A 22295-nucleotide genomic window follows, 5' to 3' on the forward strand; every position below is an offset into this window, starting at 1 on the left:
ATGGAGGGCGTCAGAAATACCCCGGGGGAAGAGAGGGCTGTCCCTAGACACAGGATGGCGCCGGCAGGGTCACCTCGTGTAGTCCATGATGGTGTTGAGCCGGTGTGCAATGGTGAGCACGGTGCAGTCCTCAAACTGCGTCCGGATGGTCGACTGGATGAGGTCGTCCGTTTCGAGGTCCACGGCCGCCGTGGCCTCATCCAACACGAGGATCTTGGTCTTCCGCAGCAGAGCCCGGGCCAGACACACAAGCTGGCGCTGCCCGACGCTGGACCAGGAGGAAAAGGCCAGGGGACAGAGGGTCAAAACCAGCCCCGACCCTGAGCCCCGGCCGGAGCTGGGAGAAGAGGGAGGGGGCACTAGGTGTTGCCACGACCAGGAGCGCCCCGCACCCTGCGCCCGCACCCGACGTCAGCGGCGGCTCAGGACGTCCCAGCTGTGGAGCCGGAGCCGGGCTCGGCGGGGATATCCCAAACGTGTGGCCAGCTCAGCATGGGCCACGGGACAAGTAACAGATGGCCCCGTATCTGTGCCTTCTGGAGGGTCCTCCCACTTGACCCTGGACTCAACCACGTGTCTCGCTGTGGTCAACGGGATGCCGGCCGACGAGGCCACCGGAGGCTCTCAGAGGGAACACGCACCCCCACCATCGCCAGTGACAACATGCCTGGGCTGGTCGCTGCGGGATGAGGGCCATGCGCAGCCGAGCCGACCTGCCCCGGGGACCCCCAGCCATAGAAGGGGGCCGAGAAGAGCACGGCCACCTGGCTGACCACCCCAAGGGTCTGAGCAGCCGAACACATCTGAGGATTGGTGGTTGGCTGTCACAGGGGTGGACGAGGCATGAAGGACACTGGAGCAGGGCTCGGGTTCCCTGCAACACCAGGCAGTCACACTGTAGTTGCCGGGTCATGGGGGGATCCTGGGGATCCTGGAACAAGGGCCAGGACAGCTGGGGCAGCGGGTGGTGACTCAAAGAACTCAGAAAAGTGCCATTTACTGACCAAGAGAGAAGCCTTTCAATAGTTGAACAGTCCCGCTCAATTGACTAAACCCGGTGTAAGAAAAGAACCACATCGGCCATCCTGGTTTTATACCTCATGATACAACGAGCCTGGACTGAAGCCCACTTTACAGATGCTGAAATCAAGGCTATAAGAAGTGAAGAGAAAATGGCTCATCCGTGGTAGAGCTGGGACTCAAACCCAGGCCTGACACAGATGCAGGAGGACAGACTCTTCAAACACCTCGACGGAGGCGGAGCCGAGGAGACCCGGTCAGGGCCTCACATCCCTGCTTACCTCAGGTTCTCCCCGCCTTCCGCACACTCGTGGTTTAGCTTGTCGGGAAGGGCGGACACGAAGTCCTTCAGGTGAGCCAGCTCCAGGGACGTCCAGACTTCCTCATCTGAGTACTGGCTGAACGGGTCCAGGTTCATGCGGAGGGAACCCGAGAACAAAACAGGGTCCTGTTCGAGAAAAGATGGCAGACGGCAGGTGAGGCTCACGTCATGACACCTGCACCCGGGGCAAACAGGTGCGACGTGAATAGTTCTGGCCAGAATCGCTCAAGATGGTGTTCCAGAGTTCCTTGGAATCACTATTTCTGGAGATGTTAGTAATGGGGGGCAAAGGTTTGGAAAATCCTGGGTCAAGTGAAATAAAATAAGTTTCTTTTGGGAAAACTTCCCAGAGTCTCCAATACACGGAACCTTCTGGTGGGGAGAAGCAGCATGGGTAATTCCTAATCATAAAGTACTGTGGATTCCTCCCTGTTCCCTGCCTCCAAAGGAGAACCTTAGAAAAAAATTTTAGGAAAAATAACACGACCACGCAACACATGAGGGAATCACACCTACAGAAATCAGTCTAGAAAATTCCTATTTCTCGCCTGGCTCTTGAGAGGCTTATTCTTGTCCTGAGTGAAGCCAGCAGGAGTGAAGGAATGATACCCGGTTAATTCCCACTGTTACTTATATGCTAAGGGGAGATTCAGTGGCAAAGAAACAGTATCATTTCAATGAGAAGGATTAAAATAATAAAGTAGGAATACATTTATATTTGTCCTGAAAACATACCTACATTTCTCTCACTGCCCCCCACTCACGCCCTTGGTGTACCCAGACCCCACCTGCGGGATGATGGTGATCTTAAAGCGCAGATCGTGCAGGCCGATCTTGGCAATGTTGATGTCATCGATAACGATCTCCCCCTCAGCAGACTCGTTGATCCGAAATAAGCCCAGGGTCAGGGACGACTTCCCAGCTCCCGTCCGCCCCACGATGCCGACCTGTGGGACAGGAAGGGCCCAGGGTGAGGTGGGAATCCTAGTGTCTAGGGGTTGCCTCCCACCTGCCCCCACACAAGGCCCACATTTCAGGTGTCTGCCCTAAAGCAATTCAGTCATCTGGTCGACCTGACGCCCACCACATTCCTCCCCGTCAGCAGCTTCCCAGGGACGCTCCTTCAGGGGCTGTATGAAGGGTCAAGAAGGACTTCCTTCTCTGTGCCACCTCTTTTGATAAATTAAAATGATATTCAGCTCTTTTGATAAGTTAGTATAGACCTCCCAAAGAGACAGGGCTCAGGGAGAAGGGATTTTCAATAAAGCCCTATTATTTTCAACTCTAGATAATGTTAATAATCGGGTATTTTCCCCCATACTGTTTTTCAATCCTTTGATGGTGAGTTTTCCATCCTGAGCTGTCGAAGTAGCTTAAAGATTCAAGCAGATCCCCCCTGCATACCTGCTCCCTCCAACCCAGCTGCAGGAGCAACGAGAGGTTATGGACAGGACCCAGTCTCCACTCATCCTCCCTTGAGGAAACGGGGCTCCCTGCTCCGTGGCCAATGACTGACATTCCTGACATCCAATTATAACTCTCCCCTTCTCGTCTGGGTTCTTGAAAGGCAGGCTTCCTCCAGCCTCTAACAGAATTGTCACACAGCAGAGTCTCATGATGGAACATAAGCCATGAAGCCTCAGTGAGAACACAGTCCACTCTGTTCTTCCCCTTGGTAGAAGTTAGAGAAATTATCTCATGGGAACGAAACATTCTGAGCCTTGGGGTAGGAACAGTTTAGCAAACACATATGTGTTTAGCAAACATGTATGTTCAGAGATGAAAGAGACTCTGTCCTCTGCCAGACAGCCAGGAAGACCCTTCGTCTGATTCCTGAGGGTCTAAGGGTCTCAACAGCAAGGACATCTTCCAGCAACAGCTTGGGACTAGGGATATATTCCAGAATTCTGACAACTTCACATATTCACTGAGCCGTCCCTAGTAGTGACGATGGCATCTTTCCATTCTAGAGGTGGCAAACTCGAATTCCTTCAGGGGCCAAGTAGGCACAAAAGTGAGATGGGAGGTGACTGGGTGAGCTTGGAGGCTCTCATCTTGTCTACAAAGAACCAGGCAAGGAGTATAAGCCCAGTGCTGCTAGATGTTTATCTTTCTTTCTTTTTTTTTTTTTTAAAGATTTTTTTTTATTTGAGAGAGAGAATGAGAGAGAGCACATGAGAGCGGGGAGGGTCAGAGAGAGAAGCAGACTCCCTGCCAAGCAGGGAGCCCGATGCGGGACTCGATCCAGGGACTCCAGGATCATGACCTGAGCCGAAGGCAGTCGCCCAACCAACTGAGCCACCCAGGCGCCCCATAGATGTTTAATCTTTCAAGAAAAGCAGGAAGTTGGGGTGCCTAGGAGGCTCAGTCGGTTAGGTATCCAATCCTTAGTTTCGGTTCAGATGATGATCTCAGGGTCGTGAGATTGAGCCCCCACACTGGGTGTGGAGCCTGCCTAGGAATCTCTCCCTCCCTCTGCCCTTCCTCCCACCACCGTTGCACATGCTCGCTTGCTCAAAAAAGACAAAAAAAAGGGGGCAGGAAATGGATTTTTATATAAGACATACCAGATTTTTCAGTATTTGCAACAGATTCAGATTTTTTTCAAAACGTACCCGCGGGCCTCATCTGGCTCCCTGCCAACAGTGTGCAACGTGGCTGGGACACTCTAGCAGCTTCTACTTCCACAAGCCCATCTCAGAAAAGGCCACTCTACCCCATGGAATCAGACTGTGATAAACTGGGGAAATGATGCGCCTGGTTGCACCTGCCTGGTTGCAAGCGATGCCCCGCTATGAACGGTCAGGGGGACGAGGAGCACCCACCTTTTCCCCTCCATCAATGGTGACGTTGATGTGCTTGAGAACCAAGTCCAGGTTTTCTCGGTATCGCAGGCCGTAGTCACGGAATTCTACTCGGCCCACCTGAGGCCAGGTGCTGGGCGGAGTCATTTCCTGGACTTGCCAAGGGGCCTGTGACGGGGCAGGATAAGGAATCTTCGGTCCGTCTCAGCAGCCTAAGGCTACCGGCAAGCCGGCTGCACATCCCCTCTGACCCCTCTCCCTCCCTCTGGCTCACTCTGCTCCCCACGCGGCTGCACTGTTTCTAAACCACACCTGTGCGCCCCCGCTCCTGGGGCCCTGCACCCTGCCTGGAAGGCTCTTCCCCCATCTCCCCTCTGCGCATGCTCCCTCACGTGCTGCTGATCTCGGGCCACTGAGATCACCCCCTGGCTCTGTGCCCTCTGTCCCCTCCCCTGCTCCATTCTCCCTCACACCGCATGGCACCTCCTAGCACTTGAGGTGTGCTTTTATTTGCTTATTGTGCTTCGCATGCCCCTGGAATGTCCACTCTAGGAAGACAGGTTCGTTCACTGTTCACTGCCATGCTCCAGCCCCTACAGCACACAACAGGGACTCCACGAATATTTACGGATTGATTCGATCAATGAGTGGTCTTGTCTGGACAGACAAAAGGGTAGAGGTGTTACTCCAAACGCCTCCTCCGTGTGGAGGGCAACTATAAAAGCAATGGCTAATGCTTTTAAAGAGCACGGTCACATGACCTCATTTAATCCTCACTACAGTCCCATGAGTGGGGTCCTTGCATGTGAGGAAACTGACACAGAGAGGGTAAGTAACTTGCCCAAGGTCACACAGCTCTTATTTCTGAAGGGCTTCTTAGTTCAGTTCAACATTTCCTTAGCGCTACAACTGGACGTGCTCTGGGCTGGGCTTGGGGCTAGCTTGTGGAAAGCTCAGGAATGGAGAGGACAAAAGACAGCGTTCATCCTTTCTCCCCCATAAACTTGCTATATTAATTTTTTTCAACAAGCATATTTCCCTTTCATAAACTTAGGTATATAAATGAATGGACAGCTGTAAGAACATGGAGAGCACTAGAGAGAAGTAGATGGAACTTTCTAAGAAAATACATTCTATATAAAGACATATTTTTAGTAGTGATAAGAGCCTGGATAATCTTTACTTTCTTTTGTATTTTTCAAATACGTTCTTATTCTAAAAACATAAAAACAATTAAAAGAAGTAAAAAAACATGGTACTTTCTAAAAAATCAATTTCATTTCATACTTTAAATGATGAACTGCATGGCATGTGAATTATATCTTAAAAGCTGTTGTAAAAAAAAAACCCAAAAAAACTCAGGGGCACCTGGGTGGCTCAGTCATTAGGCGTCTGCCTTCGGCTCAGGTCATGATCCCAGGGTCCTGGGATCGAGCCCCACATCGGGCTCTCTGCTTGTGGGAAGCCTGCTTCTCCCTCTCCCACTCCCCCCGCTTGCGTTCCCTCTCTTGCTGTGTCTCTGTCAAATAAATAAATTAAAAAAAAAAAAAAATTCAGTGCAGTGGGAAAACCCCTGGTGTAATACATACATTTCCACAGGGGGTGCTCACACCACTCTGAATAATGCTCTCTGATGAAGGGGGACCTGGGTCACTGTGTGAGAGCGTTAAGGATGGGGCACGGCTCACCTCTGTAGATCCCTCAAGACAGTTTAACCAGGGCCCTGGTCTCATTCCCAAAGGGCACCTTCTTGGGAGGCAGTGTGCCAATGGCCCAGACGCAAATTCTAGGTCAGCCATTTACCAGCCATGTAATCTTGGGCAAGTAACTTAACCTTGAGTCTCCGTTTCCTCACCTGTAAAACGGGGATCACGACAGAATGGGCGTTACGAGGCTACAGGAAGGCTGTACGAATTACAACATGTCAGATGTGTGCTACGGGGCCACAGTATGGGTCGCTGGCGTGCCTGGGGGTGGCGGGGACGGCGGGGTCTCCCCAGGTGCTCGTTACCGTCACTGCCACTGCTACAGGCGACGGTGTGCAGGCAGAAAAAGGCAGTTTCTGAGGACAATGTGGCACTGAAATCTGGACACTGGGGTCCTACTCCCAGCCGCTCCAGCCACGTGTGACCGCGGGTCAGCCACTGTCCCTCCCTAGGCCACCCTTTGCTCCATCTATAAAATGGGGACTTTGGTTGAATAACTGCAGGGTTCCCCAAACGTGGGTCAAATCCTTACCACCGTCACCATTTTTACAATATGCACGTACTGAGCCTCTTGTGAGTGCCTTTCCATGCTTTGAATCAACTCACGGGTACTTAATTTTTAAACTTCAAGGAGGAAACGAGTGTTTCGTTTTCCATAACAGAAGTCCCCCACGCAAATACGTGACAAGTAACGGAAGACAATTCTTGTCGAACAGAGGCTGCCTTGTAGCACACAGGCTGTGGCTCAGCGCACGTGCGGGATAAGCCACACTGAAGAGGCCAGGGGAGGCCAGGGGAGGCCAGGCCAGGCGCTGGCTTTACCTCCTTCTCCGTTTCTGAATACTCCTTCAACCTCTCCACCGCCACGATGTTGGTCTCCATCTCGGACGACATGCGAACCAGCCAGTTCAAGTACGTGGTGACCTGCGGGTGGAAGGGTCACACAGAGCTCCTAGAGTGAGCACCAGCTGCTTTATCTTTGGGAAGTAATTACGAATTATGAAATGTGTTAGGTAAGACAGGTCCAGAAAACGTCCGCCTCAAGTACCGCCCTCACCCGGACGGCCTACACTGCACCTCGTAAGAAAAAACACGTTTCGAAATAACCCCCGGGCCACACAAGTCATCAGAAAGGGCGCCCGAAAATATTCTGAAGTAGATGGTAAGAGGAAAATACCACGCATCCAAATCTGGGCGCCCCAGCGAAAGCCGTGATGGGAGGGAAAGTCACAGGACGGCCTTCTTCCTGTAGCTGGAGGCACCCTGTCGGCCGTCACCGGCCTGCTTGACTAGTGGGGGAGTCCTGGCCACGTGTCTCACCGCCCCGCCCCAGCGCCAGCGGGTCACCGGGATTCTCCAGTGCCGCTCGGCCCCCGTCCGCTCCCCCAGCTCCTGCCCGGATTCAAAGCGAAGGCCCAGGAACCTGAGGACTGACTCCCCCACGAAGAGAATGAGAAAATCCGGCCGAGAGCAGCCCCCTCTTACCTGCAGCGAGTACGACACGGACAGGCCCACCAAGCCGGCGCTGAGACTGTGTCTGGAAATCACGGCGAACAGGGCAGCGAACAGGACGATGCAGTTGCCTACACACTCCAGCCGCACCGCCAGCCACCTGCCCGCAGACACACAGACGGGCGGACAGACACACCCGGAGTCAGTTTTCCAGAGATCCGGCGTCTGGTTCAAGCCGGCGGGGGTGGGGGGGTGGGCACTTTGCTAACTGCCAGAATTCCCTGCGAGGTCCCGAGAAAGGCCTTGTCACAGGGGAAGGACAGCCAAAGGGACACGGCCTCACTGCCTCCTCAACAACCTGACAACCCCAGGGATTAAACAGAGTTCTCCAGAAGCCGACTTCCCAGGAAACTGAAGCCTGCCTTGTTAAGAACCAACTTTTTTCTCACTGGAAGCTTTAAAATATACCCATCTTTAAAATGATGTCCGAGAGAATTTCTAAATACTAAGCAGTCATCAACTGTAAGAGGCACCAAAATAAAATAAGCTTCCCTTGGGAGTGCCTAGCTGGTGATCTTGTGGAGCGAGATCGGGGGAGCATGTGACTCTCGATCTCGGGGTTGTGGGTTCAAGCCCCACCCTGCCTGTAGAGATTACTTAAAATAACCTTCTCTTGGCAGGAAAGGGGGAAGGGAGAGATAAGCGACTATTTTCAATGTTGCTATAATGTTCCCAGAACCAGATCATTCTCCTTTTAGAAATGTTAAAATGGATTATTTTACCTCTTAAACAGACAGATTATTGGTTAAAAGCTAACTTGTGTAAGATACCACAGCATTAGAAACGTTAACGTTTCAAGGTGTAAAGCATTTTGGGGAGATGAGGGTGTTGATCTTTCTGTCACTACAGCCCTTAAGATTCATGTGACTGATCTTCCTGGGTGTGTAGCTTCTCCCAAAGACAGCCAGATTTGATAAACTGAGAATTCTGCAGGGGCAGGCAGGGTCTCCAACAATTCATGGTCTCCCTGCCTAGTCTGACATTGTGGACTTATCCAGGGTGCTGTCACCCCCTCCCCAGAATTTTCTAACCCACGTCTCAAAACACGTATCAGGACATGAGTGAAGAGGGTACCCTTTTAGGGATCAATCAGACACTTTTCTGAATTTAGTCAACAAGGAGCAAACTTCTGTCCCTTCTTTTCGATTGATGTTACTCATCTGCTCGTGATCTTTCGGGCATGGAAATTTCACGTGGGCCAACCTAAGACTGGGGAATGGCTTCCCAGGCTCATCACACAGCGGTGGGGGTGATCACCCCTCGGCCGAGAACCAGGACACAAAAATACTGGCTGACTCTGCCCGTCACGGATGATCTTGTATCACAGGACAACAGCTAACGGATAGTTCCGGCAGTATTTTCTGACCCCAGAACAACCTGGTCCCGGCTTTTACTCAATGCTTGGAGCTGCAGCGCTCTTTTTTTTTTTTTTTTTTAAGGTTTTATTTATTTATTTGAGAGAGAGAGAGAGAGAGTGTACAAGCAGGGAGGGCAGGGAGAAGCAGACTCCCCACTGAGCAGGGAGCCCGATGCGGGGCTTGATCCCAGGACCCTAGGATCATGACCTGAGGACGCTTAACGACTGAGCCACCCAGGCGCCCCTCCTGTCTGCTTTCAATGGTCACTGCGTCCTGTCCTCCCGCCAAGTCTAACCAACCTGCGTGTGGGGGCCCGAGCCCAGCTTCACACCCTCCTCCTCCAGGAGCGAAGGCGGAGTTCTTAGTCCTCCACCTCCTCCCACGGGGCCTCGAGTGCCCACCTGTTGGCCACGATGCTGGGGTAATAGGCCTTCTGGTTCTCGTCCACCTTCAGGTCACTCTGGCGGATGAAGCGTTCCTGCTCCTCGAAGGCGCGGATGACGCTGACGCCCAGCAAGGTCTCACTGAAGTGGGAGTAGACCGGGGAGCGGCTCACCGACTCGAGGCGCTTCAGCTGCCGGGACGAGGCCACGTAGAACCTCTGCGGGAAGAGATGGGACGGCGGAGTGGGCACGGTCCCTCCCATGCTGCCGCGTCCCCGGGGCGGCGCTGGAGAAAGCCTGGAGCTGCACGGTACCTCCGGGAGGCGGCATGTCGGAGCCCGGCTGCTCTCCACAGGCGCCTGCGTTCATGCACGCACAGGGCTGACAGCAGCTAAGGCTCACACAGAGCCCGCCATCCTAGCAGAATTGTTCTTAATTTTTTTTTCAAAGATTTTATTTATTTATTTGAGAGAGAGAGCACGAGCACTGGGGAGCAGCAGAGGGAGAGGGAGAAGCAGGCTTCCCGCCGAGCAGGGAGCCCGATGTGGGGCTCGATCCCAGGACCCTGGGATCACGACCTGAGCCGAAGGCAGATGCTTAACGACTGAGCCACCCGGGTGCCCCAATCCTAGCAGAGTTCTAAGTACTTTCACAGACATCAGCTCACTGAACTCTCACCAGAAACCCAGCAGGTGCTCATTCCCACTGATGCTCAGTAAACCAAGGCACAAAGAGGCTCGTTCACCTCTCCCCTAAGGTCACGTGGCTACAAGCAGCCGAGCTGGGGTCTGGACTCAGCCCGGCTGTGAGGTGCTAACCTCTGCCCTCTACAGCCTCCCCGAAGCCACTCCCCTCTAGGGTTTTATGGCCCCAGCGGCGTGGCTTTCTGTACAAGTTTTGAGGACAACCAGGCCTCAGTTCAAACCCCACTCCACTTGACTCCGTGGGCAGACGCCCATCTGCTCTGCTCCTGCCCTAACCAGGGCAGATGGAACAAAAGCAACTCGCCCACTGGAAGCCTTGAGGAGCCATGAACAGAGGACAGACTGGTCATTTGAGGACACTGAGTTCTTGTGGCCTTAGTCTCCTTGTCAGTACAAACAGACCGAGGTTGCCCACTCCAGAAGTGCTCAGGACCTCACGTAAATGCAGCCGCCCTACCAGCAGCAGAGCCAGACAGAGGAACAAGTCCCAGAAAGAGAGGGTGGTCAGGGACACGGCCTCCCGGCCTGCCCGGGCCGTTTGGGGCAGAGACCTTCCACAGAGAGCAGGAAACCTAAGAGGGGACTCTAATGGGGCTCTGAGGTCAGCAGCTTCCTTCTGGATGGCAGCACACATGGTAATTTGAACCCACACTTGGGCGGCCTTTGGGGCCCCAGCAACTCTGTAAGCTAGCCCAGGACCACACCAGGCCGGGCAGTCCCAGGACGGTGGCTCTGCCTGTCCCTGAGGACAGGTCAGGTGTCCTCTCACGGCTGTGAACAAACTCTGGAGGCCTCAGCCCTGCGGGATCTGTCCCGTTACCCTCAGCCGTGACGCCTCCTCTCCCTGGCTTTCTTTCTAAACATCCCGGATGGAAATCATTCCCAAGAGTTTTCCCTGCTCAACCTACTCCACTTCACATGTGCTCAGAATTTTATTTACTATAGAAAGCTCAGTATTTGTGTTTAAAAAAAAATTAGCTTCCCTTTCAAACTCCATTCCAGGAGACATAATCCACCCCCTGGACTCACCTTACTCTTTCAGAGACCAAGTGCCCCGTGCTCGTGAATGAAAATAACACTCGATACGCACCTGCCTGAGCCATGCAGTGTGCTGTGAGCTAAGGTACTCGGACCTGTGGCTGGGAGGTTTTCACGGACGCCAAAATATTCCACAAAGCAGAAATGCCTCCTTCCGGCAACAAGGAAGCCCCAACACAATTCCACATCATCTTACCTCTTGCACCCCCTTTATATAAAAATGACTTGCTTTTGAATTAAAACAGTAATGGATATCCATTTAAAAATTGGGGGGGGTGGGAGCGCCTGGGTGGCTCAGTTGATTAAGCGACTGCCTTCGGCTCAGGTCATGGTCCTGGAGTCCCTGGATCGAGTCCCGCATCAGGCTCCCTGCTCGGCAGAGAGTCTGCTTCTCCCTCTGACCCTCCCCCCTCTCATGTGCTCTCTCTCTCTCTCATTCTCTCTCGCAAATAAATAAATAAAATCTTTAAAAAAAAAAAAATTGGGGGGGGTGATACAGATGGAAAGATTAAATAAAAATTAAATTACCGGGGTGCAGTCAGTTAAGTATGCAACTCTTGGTTTCGACTCAGGTCATGATCTCGGGGTCATGGAATGGAGCCCTGCTTTGGGCTTTGTGCTCAGGGCAGAGTCTGGTTGGGACTCTCTCTCCCTTTCCCTGTGCCCCTCCCTCCCGGTCTCTCTCTCTCTAAAATAACTAGATAAATCTTTTTAAAAAAAATTACATCCATTACTCTGAGATAAGCACTACTTATTTGAATTTCAGTGTATAACCTTTAGATCTTTTCTGAAGAAAGAGAGAGAACGCACGTATATCTAAAACCCACTTTCTAATCAAGATATGACATACATTTCCATTACACTGGAAAATGCACCAAATCTTAACAGCTTGATGAATTTCACATGTATCTACACCTGCACACCCACTACCTGACCAAAATCTAGAACATCTCCAGCATCCCAGAAAATTCTTGCGTCCTCTGGGTCAAAACCCCAAGTTGTTTCTAGTTTGGGGCTATCATGAACCAAAATACTAAGAACATTCTAGCACCTTTTTTTTTCCCCCCTGGATGCATTCTCTCATTTCTTTTGCATATACGCTGAGAGGAGACTGCTGGGTTATAGAATAAGGGTATATTTAGTTAAAAGCCATTAAAGAAAAGCACATTCAGGGCACTTGGGTGGCTCAGTTGGTTAAGTGTCCGACTCTTCGTTTCAGCTCAGGTCATGATTTCGGGGTCATGGGACTGAGCCCCACATCGGGCTCTGTGCTCAGTGGGGAGTCTCCTGGAGATTCTCTCTCTCTCTCTCTCTCTCTCCTCCTCTGCCCCTTTCCCCACTTGCACGCTCTCTCTCTCAAAAAGATAAATAAATCTGGGCGCCTGGGTGGCTCAGTTGGTTAAGCGACTGCCTTCGGCTCAGGTCATGATCCCAGGGTCCTGGGATCGAGTCCCGCATCGGGCTCCCTGCTCTGCGGGGAGCCTGCTTCTCCCTCTCCCACTCCCCCTGCTTGTGTTCCCTCTCTCACTGTGTCTCTCTCTGTCAAATAAATAAATAAAATCTTTAATAAAAAAAAAAAAAAGATAAATAAATCTTTAAAAAAAAATTTTTTAAAAACCCACATTCTCTCATAAGCCCAAACCTTAGAGACACGATGTTTCCCTTCGGCTGCTCCCCTTTCCAGCCCTGCACATGTGCGTTATGCTTGCTCAGTTATATTAACAGTGCGTATACAACAGGATCCTCTGCTGAACTGTCCTTGTTGTTTAAAAATAGTATCAGTGGCATTACGAGAGCATCTCCCTCATCGTCCTGTTAACGGACGACAGACCCCGCCAAGGCATCGCTGCACGTGGGCCCAAGGTCCTGCGGCTGGCAGCTATGGGAGCCACGAACGCAGCACGGGGCCTATTTTGTTCTTGTGAACTGGGTCCCTCAGGGAAATGTACAGCTAGAGTATGAATGCGGGTTGTATTTTTCACAAATGCAGCAGGACGAGTTTCCAAAAACGCTGGCGCCAATTTAAAGAGAACACAACGAGGGTGCAAGAACCAGACCAGCATGCTCTGGTTCCACCTGCATTTGCGCTCACCGACCACCGGGCCGCAGCGTGGTGGAGTCTGGGGGCTCGCTGACCGGACCAAGGCCTCCGGACCCCGCATGAGCAGCCGCAGGGCAGCCTGATGTAGGGAACACTTGGCGGTTCTCACTCTCACCTTGTGCTGCGGTCATTAGGCTCCCATCTAAACCACTGGTCCCCACTGGCAACTATGCTGCAGCTAAGCTTTTCAGGACAAAAAGGGGCAGCACAGCATTGTGGTCACCAACACAAGCTTTAGGATCAGACAGACCTGAGTTCACACTCCCAGCTCCGCCACCTGGCCCTTGACATGCTCACCTACAGCTGCAAGCACAGTTTATGCTGCAATAACCTAAGGGACCACAAGGACTCGGCTGTCACATGCTCTTTTGCTCTGTTCCCTTTCCTCGTTCTCATTTTCTGAACTACAGATTGATGGCTGGAGCTCCAGCAGCCGTCTTGGGCCATGAGATCAACTTAAGAATGAAGGCTTATGCAAAGACAGGAGAACAACAACAACAAAAAAAGCAGTGATAGTTAACAGTCTGGGATATTAACAGACTTGTGGAACTGCCATACCAGCCCCAAATGGCCCACCTCTATATTTCTACCATGAGAGAGAAAGACAGATGTCTATCCTGTTTAAGGTGCTGTTATTCACATCTCCACTTTCTGCATGGGGCTTAGGACCTAAAGAATTTCATAAAACTCTCTCAATTTTAACAATATTATTATTGCTATAAGTTATCATTGTTATTATAAATCATTATAGCTTTCCCCTTCCCTTTGATAGGTATTTAAAACTGACAAAAACAAATTCAACCCTCTTCCAGCAAATCCCCAACAGCTCCACGCTGGGGAAATGTTAAGATGAAGTGAGCCCTTAGCTCACATGGAAGTAGTGTACACAGCAGGCCCCCTCCTGCACCCTGAGACCCCACTTCTCACCTGGACGAAGAAGTAGATGAGGCCAAGCGGCGGGATGATGATGGCGGCAATGGGAGTGGCCAGCAGGATGATGATGCAGGCGCCCATGACATTGAACAGGGAGCCCATGAACATCTTGATGACCTGCGGGATCATCGAGTCCACCGTGTCCAGCTCCTTAGAGAAGCGGTTCACCAGGTTCCCGCTGGGGGTCCGCTCGAAGAAGCTCATGGGTGACCGGAGGACGTTCTGTAGCAGGTCCAGGTGCAGGCGGCGGGAAGCCAAGATCCCCCCGATGGACACCGCCATGGAGTAGCCGAACACGGAGATACCTACAAACACTCTCATGGTCAACACCATGATGGGACACGGGCCAAGCTGGGGGTGGGGAGAAGCGGCCATGCGGATGCAACAGGCCTGGACTCTCAGCTTCTAAGAATGACGACGAGGACAAGCAGGAGGAGGGGGACAGTAGTGGCTACTATTTACTGAGGACTCACTATTTATTAGACACTATGTAGGAGCTTGACACGAATCTACTTCTCACACTGACTCTGTATCATTCCTCTTAGCACCCATTTTACAGAGAAGGACACTCAAGGTCAGACAGGTGAACTCCTTTGCCCTCAACAGAATCAGCCAATCAGAAGCAAAGCTGCGGTTTCCGATCCAGGCAGCCTGCTCCGAGGTCATGCTCTTAATCCATGTACCGCACTCCTCTAGACCAGTGCCATGTGACAGAACTTTCTGTGATGACGCCCATGTTCTGTATCTATGCAGTCCCGTGTGGTAGCCTCTAGGCACGTGGGGCTACTGAGCACCTAAAAGGTGGCTAGTGGCTACCAGAGCGGACAGCTCAGCTCCTAGAACAGATGCTGCTGCCGTGTGAGCCCAGGTAAACATCGCACCCTCCCTGTGCCCCACCTTCCCTCAGTGATCATGAGGAGGCCAGCCCTTTGCCCTGGGAGGGGGGGTGGGGCGGTGTTAGGGATTAAGAAATCAAAAAAAATCCCTGTCTGCTCTTCTGGTTTTCTTTCAAAGCTCTCTCCTGGAGATCATGAGACATCTGCGGCTCCTCCACGCAGCCCAGAGCAGGGCACCCGTTCTTCGCAGACAGATTTCATAGGGAGGGGCGGGCTTCCTCAAGGAAGCGAGGGCTAAAACGATGGACTCTGAAGCCAACAGTGCCAAATCCTGTGTCACCTCCCAGCTGTGGGCCCTTCCCACAAGTCACTCAGCCTCTCTGCACCCCAGTTTATCTGTGAGATGGGGACAATGACACTTAGCTTGCAGCACTGTCGGATGTAAAAGGCCATGTGCTTAACGTATAGAAAGTAGTAAAAAATATACAGAGGTTTATTGTCTATACATACACATCGCAGACACTGAACGTACATATATACGTAGAGACGCTCACTGTTTTCATGAGCACCTGAACACACAGCTCATGCACTGTGCAGCACAGTGACTAAGAGCACGGGCTCCCGGGCCAGAATGCCTCATCCGATGACGGCTCTGCCATGTACTTGCTGTGTGGCTTTGGGCAACTTACTTAACTTCTCTGGGCCTGAGAGTCTCTGTTTCTAAAATGGGGAAAACAGTAGCTGCCACCTCTTGGCCCTGTGCTGCAAAAACACACAGAAGGGTTTAGAAGCTAACCAGGCACCAAGGAAGGGCTCAGCGGACATCGGCTCTTACTATTAATGCTCTTGTGTTTCGGGACCTTCATGGGCCCACAGGAAGGGTAAACAGGGTTTCTCAACCTCCTCACTGCTGACATTTGAGGCTAGATCATTCTCTGTTGTGGGGGCTGTGCTGTGCGCTGCAGGGCGTCCAGCAACATCCCTGGCCTCTGCATGCCCCTAACACTACCCCCTCTCTAAAGCTGTGATGGCTCCAAGTACCTCCAGACGTGGCGAAATGTCCCCCGGGGGACAGCAGAGTCTGCACCGAGAACCACCAGCATAAACCAATTCCCATCCTCAGACAGCAGGTAGGAGTCCACAAATGAGACTTTACAGGAGCCCCATCACCTTCACTGAGCAACAAGGGGCAAGGGCCCTTGCTCACCAATGCTCCGGGGGGGGTGGGGGTGCGTGTGCTGCCATCCCTCAACTTTGCTCATCTGTAAAATGGGCATGTTAAGAGCTTCTCTCCATCTCCTAGGGCCCCATTAAACAAAGCATTCAAGAAATATTCACTCTACAAGTATCTGAGTGTCTACTAAGGGGTAGGTACTATTCATGTGAGTTTGGCTTAGTTTGGGGGTCCACAAAGCCCTGACAAATGGAGGGACTCGACTCCATAGTAAGACATGGAAGAAGCAGTTTCAAGTGCCCAGATCGGGTGGGCAGGGGAGGGTGGGAAGGGGAGGGCCCCCACCTTGCGAAATGCCCAGGGCTCCATAGACGCTCAGCCGGACTTTAGTGTGTTCCTGGGTCCCGTTGACGATGGGGTCATCAGTCCAGAGGCTGAGCCAGTAGTTAGAGGCCAGAGCAGCAATGTGGTTACACAGGAAAAGGAAGATGCTCAGAAAGGAGATGAAAAGTCCGATCGCCTTCATGTAGTCCCAGTACACGGACAGCTTGACCTGCAGACCAGGGGAGAGAAGGCCCTTTGCAGGCTGCCCCCACCACCACCAGCCGAGGCCAGGCACTCCAGCAGCAGCTGGGCCATCCTGTCCCCCACCACCTATGCTCATACTCATGGCACATTCCTCTTAGTTATTTGACCGACAAAGTCAGCGGGAGAGAAAGTCAAGGTCTGTGCCCTCATGGAGCTTCCAGTCAAGTGGCAAGACAGGCTTTCAGTGCCCAGGTCAATGTGTAATTATAGAGAAGGGCTGGAGCAGTGCAGAATTCCACGAGAGTATAAAAGTGGGCAGCCTGACCTACCGGAGAGGTTTTCCCTGAGGAAGGGACAACAAAGAGTTAATTAACCAGGTGAATTGGAAAAAAGGCACTCAGGGCAGAGGGAGCAGCATGTGCAAGGGCCCTGGGGTAGGAGGGAATGCATCATGTGGCAGGAAATGAAAGGAGGCAAAGGTGGTTGGAACAAGATTGAGCTGGAGAAGCAGTAGTGGTCGGACCACACAGGGGCTGGAAGAGCCTGTTTAGGATTCTGAGCTTTAGTCCAGGACCGTTAGGAAGCCATCAAAGAGCAAACGGGATGGAGTGACACGTTGCCAAGCACCCCAGTGTTGCCTCCCCCCATTTCCTCTGAACAGCAAACACCAATTCTGCATCATTTCCACTGGCTTCCCATTGGCTGGTGCCCGCTTAACCTGCTCCCCAGCTCCACAGGGCGACAGGACTTCTTCTGCCCCCATATTCCCTGCAGAGCCCCATGAAGGCTAAATGATGATGCATAGTCATCCAAAGGGTGGCCTGATCTCAACACCAGGGGCCAAGGCCACCTGCTTTGGGCCAGCCCTATGCCCCACCTGCCTGGCTTGGCTTCAGCCAACGCCAGGTATCCTTCCTTGTGTGTGCGCTCGCTGGCATTTCAAGCTTCTCACGCTGAATTTTGGGTCATAAAAACCATTTGTCTGAATTACAGCCTGGTTGAAAGGTAACAGGTGAAAGGCCAGAGGTCTCCTGTATAACTGAGTGTTTCTTTCTGACTTTTCTCTGTATTTCAAACTAAAATAGTGGGGGGCAGGGGAGTGTCCCAGAATTACGATGTTTACTGTCACCATTTGGCTTCGTCACAAAGCCAAGCAGCCCGCTGATCTGCAGATCCCGGAATTATACTGCAGGACTCGGGGGCTCCTCATAAGCAGCAAACATGGTGGGTGTGGGATTCCGAAATTTGTGTGTGTGCTGCACCCAGCGCCACTCCTGGTCCAACTCTGGCAAGTTACAAGCCCCCCAGTCTGCGTTCCTGCTATTGAAAAGGCAGGTAACACTGGGACCCATCTCCTCTGGGCGGTGTGGGATTACATGAGGACTAACCAGGGCTGACATTGCTTCTCTGGTCCTTGATCTGCGGTCCTGACTCTGGCTCTGCCAAGGACCAGCGAGAGCAAGGAGGGAGGATGCACTAAGGCACTTCGCCCCTGGCCACGGCTGTGAGGGGAAGAGGAGAGAAGCAGCCTGGAGCAGAGGGTTCCGGGAGGTTCTGGATGCATCCAGCTAGATCCAAGAGAACAGCGTCCCGAACTCTCGTTCCTGCACCACCTCTCACGGGTGGCTTGTTCATGTGTGCACTTATTCTTCTTTTAAAAATTCCATTCCCTATTTTTTTAAAAACATACCACATGTATTTTTAAAAATAAACTTTGAATCATTACCATAAACGGAAAATTACTGACACGTGCCCAAAATAGAGGATTGTAAAACACATACAACCAACCAAGACCTTGAAACCGATTCTCCCTGTGACAGAGAGAAGCTGGAGATTGTGAGAGCTACGGACTTGAACGCTGTGTCCCTCCAAGTTCGCCCATTGAAATCCTCACCTCCAGTGCAATGGTACACAGAGGAGGGACCTTTGGGAAGCGATCAGATCGTGAGGATGGATCCCTCACGACGGGATTAGTGCCCTTAACAAAGGGGCTCCGGAGAGATCCCTCACCCCCTCCCGACAGGGAGGACACAGGGACCAGACGATGGCGTCGGAGCCTCCCTCTGGGCAAGCCCTCACTAGACGCCACACGAGGGGCTGGCACCGTGATCTCGGACTTGCCAGCCTCCAGGAAGTGTGGGCAATAATAGCAGCTTGCTTCTGAGTCACCCGGCCCGCGGCCTTCTGTTAGAGCAGCCCCAACGGCCTGAGACACGCATGACAGATAAACATGCACCGAGCTCAGACTTTTTGTCGCGATGGAATCATTAGGACTAAAAGAGAAATGGAAAGAAATGAACCCCACCACACACACACACACACACACACAAACACACACACACACGGTCACACGAGGGGAAGTGACAGAGGTGTTATCTTGTAGACCTCATCTGATCTACAACTTCCCATGCAGTGGAAAGGTGTGATTTAAAGCACCTGGGTCACCCACAGCCAACAAAAGCCCCCAGCCGCGCAGAGGAGGTGGCGCTCGGTACAGCCGAGGCTCCAAACACCAGCCCTGGAGTCTAACGGCCCGGGTTCCAATCCTAACTCTGCCGCCCCCTGGCGGCAACCTCGGGCAAGTCACCTAGGCTCTGCCACCCGTTTCCGGTGCTGGAAAACAGCACTGGTAGAGGCCCGTGGAAAGACTCGGTTTAACATCAACGAAGCGTTCTGCACAGGACCCGGCCCACAGCGACGCGCAGTGATGCCGGCCACGGCCCTCACTGGGGCAGCCGGCCCTCACCTGCCCTGTTTGCGCCTTGTCCGCCTCCACCAGCTTCCACGCGTCCTCGTTCTTGGCCCCAGCTTTCTGCAGCTCGGCCGTGCTGGTGCGGTGGCGGCTAACGTCCCCGCCGTAGGAGGAGGAGTTGCTGAGCTGTCTGGGGAAACCAAGGCACACGGTGTCAACCAAACAGAAGCCTGACCACAACTATGCGCCAAACTAGCTCAATCTTCCGATTTTATAGTTGTGACACGCGAGGGGATCCGTGACACACGGCCCCACGGAGGAACCGTTCCTTCATGCAGGCGTGATTCAGAAAGCACCTCTTGCGCCTGCCAGTGGTGGTCATCAGCTTTTTTTTTTTAAGATTTTATTTATTTGACAGGGAGAGACACAGCAAGAGAGGGAACACAAACAGAGGGAGTGGGAGAGGGAGAAGCAGGCTTCCCGCCGAGCAGGGAGCCCGATGTGGGGCTCGATCCCAGGACCCCAGGACCGTGACCTGAGCTGAAGGCAGACGCTTAACGACTGAGCACCCAGGCGCCCCAGTGGTCATCAGCTTTATGAGGACCACGACACATTATCGCAGATCATGTGGCCCCAAGCTCTCTTTGGAGACTTCTTCGACGTAGTCCCTTCCCCTGGGGACTTGTAACCCTGGAGAATGACACAGGTGGATGGGTGTGTGTGCGTGTGTGTGTGTGCACACAGTGTGGACCTATGTGCAGGAATACCCTCTCTGAGCCATGGCTCAGACTCACAAGGGCAAAGGGATGGAGTGTGACTTCCACCCTGCTTGCTGACGCTCCCTACTGCCTTCGTGGTTTGCATGCATCGAGGAAGCAAGCATGCAGGCTGAAGGTCCAGGATGCTGGCAACGGAGGGCTCCAGTTAGAAACTGAGGATGGTAATACAGCCCCAGAGGAGCAGAATCCTGCCAACAGCCATGTGAACTTCGAAGTGGATCCTTCCCCACCCCAGTCTTCAGATGAGACCCCAGCCTGATGGACACCTGTTGCGGCTTGTGTGAGATCTGGAGCAGAGAAGCCAGCTAAGCCGTGCCCAGACTTCGCAAGCCACAAACTTGGAGGTCATCTGTTGCATGGCGACAGATACGCCCAGTGTTCCCTATGCTTCTGCTCAGTCCACGCATGGTTCTCCCCGGCAAGCCTCCCACCGTCACCTACCCCTAGGTCCCAGGACCACCTGCAGGTGCTGCCTCGTCTCGGCTGTCCCAGCAAATTCTCAGAGGGCAGCAACCATGACTGACCACACTGGCCTGCCTGAACCCCTGCACACCCTGGGCAAGGCCCTATTCTAAGTGATTTACACACATACACCTAGCTCACCACCTCGACAGGTGCACCAACAGAGCAGGAAATATTTCTACCTGTCCCATACGATAAAAATCAGAGTCAGGGCGCCTGGGTGGCTCAGTCGGTTAAGCGTCTGATTCTTGGTTTCAGCTCAGGTCATGATCTCAGGGTGGTGAGACTGAGCCCCATGGTGGGCTCCACGCTGAGTGCAGCAGAGTCTGCTTGAGATTCTCGCTCTCCCCCTGCCCTCCCCCCACGCGCTCTCTCTCAAATAAATAAAATCTTAAAAAAAAATCAGAGTCTAGGAGGATACCATGGGCAGTGTTCTAAAGGGCAGAGCTGCTCATGCCAATTTCGTTCCCAGCCTCATTTCTCTGAGATCTCCCTATGCCAGAGAAGTAACTGCAGGCAGCCCCAGCTCATGAATAAATGAGTGCTCTTTACTGGGTGTTGATGGAGGAAAGTACTGTGCTAAGTGCTTTACACGCACTACGTGGGGTCTGTCCCACTACAGCCCTCTGCGGTAGGCACACCATAGATCCTATCTGACAGGTAAGGAAACTGAGGCACAGAGAGGTTAAGCAACAATGTCCACGGAATGCTGCTCCTCTAAATCCCAAACGATCTAGCCGAAAGCAACCTCCTTTAAAGCAGCAAAAGCACAGAACTTTGGACTGCTGGCTCAGCGGCAAGGGCCTGGGTTCAAGTCCAAGCTCAGTTTCTGTCTGGCTGCATGACTTAGGGAGAGCACTCCGTTTGCTAACCTGTAAAATGGGAAGACAGGAGTAACCACCTCCAGGTTCAACACACTGCACAGGGCTTGCCACTGTGCCTGGCTCTGGAGGGTGCATCAAACATCGAGGTCACTATTACTGTGACTATTTTGGTTCAAATGCCGGCCCTTAAGACCTGAACACTGCAGGTTCCTCCGAATAACTTGAGCAAAGACCCACATCCTGCAGGGAACTTGAGCGTCACCACGTGCAGGCGGATGGTTACATCCTGAGGCCTGTGTGAGTTATGCCCCCTGGTAGAGCAGTGTGGCCCCCACCCCTCTTCAGGCCCCTGAAACATGAGCTCTCCTAGCAATTTGGGAAAGGAGGCAGAAAGTCCCCATCTTCTGTGACCCTGGGGAGCAGCTCATGTGACCTTGTTCCTCTTCTCTCCCCCCAGACAGGGGGCAGAAACAGGGTACCTGGAGAGTCCACACGAACGGGGCTCCCTCTCTGCTCATACCTCTGCAGCTGCTTCCCCGCGACATCAGTCACCAGCATGCCATTCTCCATCTGCTTCACCTCCTTCCCTGGGCTGCTGACACTTATTAACCCTGGCACAAGAGAGGAAAGGGGGAAGTTGTGGTTTCCAGAGCTGGATGCCAAGATCAAAGACATTTAGGAAAACCGGTCACTTGGACGGGACATGGCGGATAACCTGGCCACCAGGAAGCTCAGAAAACTAGACGTGCTTGGCTGAGGCCACAGACAGGTTCCCGGCACAGGGGCAGGTCTGTGGAGACAGCTGACTCCCTTGGGACAGAGGTGCATGAAACTTAGTCCAAGGGGCCAAGATGCAAGGAGCCAGGTGGGGAACAGCGCACAGCCCTCTGGTCCCCAAGCATCCCAAGCAAGGGTGCTACTCAAAATAAGTAACAACCAGTTTTGACAAGGGCATCAGCCAACAGGAGGAGTCCCCGAGGGCGCCCCGCCCCCACCTCCCAGTGCCAAGAGTTAACCCGGACCTCCGGGAGGTCCAGAGGTCTGGGGCAGGGGGTACCCGGAGCACTGCCATTTCCCCCAAACAACTGGTACAGCCACCCCGAGGCACACTAGCCAGCC

At 52.8% G+C, this 22295-nt stretch overlaps 1 protein-coding gene across 4 annotated transcripts in view; it reads right to left on the reverse strand.

Annotated features, from left to right (window-relative positions):
• ABCC1 (ATP binding cassette subfamily C member 1 (ABCC1 blood group)) overlaps nt 1–22295 on the reverse strand; it is a 62524-nt gene that overhangs the window by 2078 nt on the left and 38151 nt on the right. For 3 of the 4 annotated variants that reach the window (XM_081819974.1, XM_081819975.1, XM_081819973.1), the window contains 11 exons: nt 21697–21787; nt 19166–19301; nt 16237–16444; nt 13876–14186; nt 9124–9323; nt 7338–7464; nt 6675–6776; nt 4168–4314; nt 2131–2289; nt 1302–1468; nt 74–268 (listed from right to left, as the gene is read on the reverse strand). In XM_081819974.1, the coding sequence (XP_081676100.1) occupies nt 74–268; nt 1302–1468; nt 2131–2289; nt 4168–4314; nt 6675–6776; nt 7338–7464; nt 9124–9323; nt 13876–14186; nt 16237–16444; nt 19166–19301; nt 21697–21787 (1843 nt within the window). Of the gene's footprint in view, nt 1–73; nt 269–1301; nt 1469–2130; nt 2290–4167; nt 4315–5834; nt 6002–6674; nt 6777–7337; nt 7465–9123; nt 9324–13875; nt 14187–16236; nt 16445–19165; nt 19302–21696; nt 21788–22295 lie in introns of those variants that run through there. The other variant, XR_014145338.1, reaches the window with a different exon arrangement.

This window comes from Leptonychotes weddellii, chromosome 5 (genome assembly GCF_054177405.1).
Source record: "Leptonychotes weddellii isolate Sample4059 chromosome 5, ASM5417740v2, whole genome shotgun sequence".
Classification (NCBI taxonomy): domain Eukaryota; kingdom Metazoa; phylum Chordata; class Mammalia; order Carnivora; family Phocidae; genus Leptonychotes; species Leptonychotes weddellii.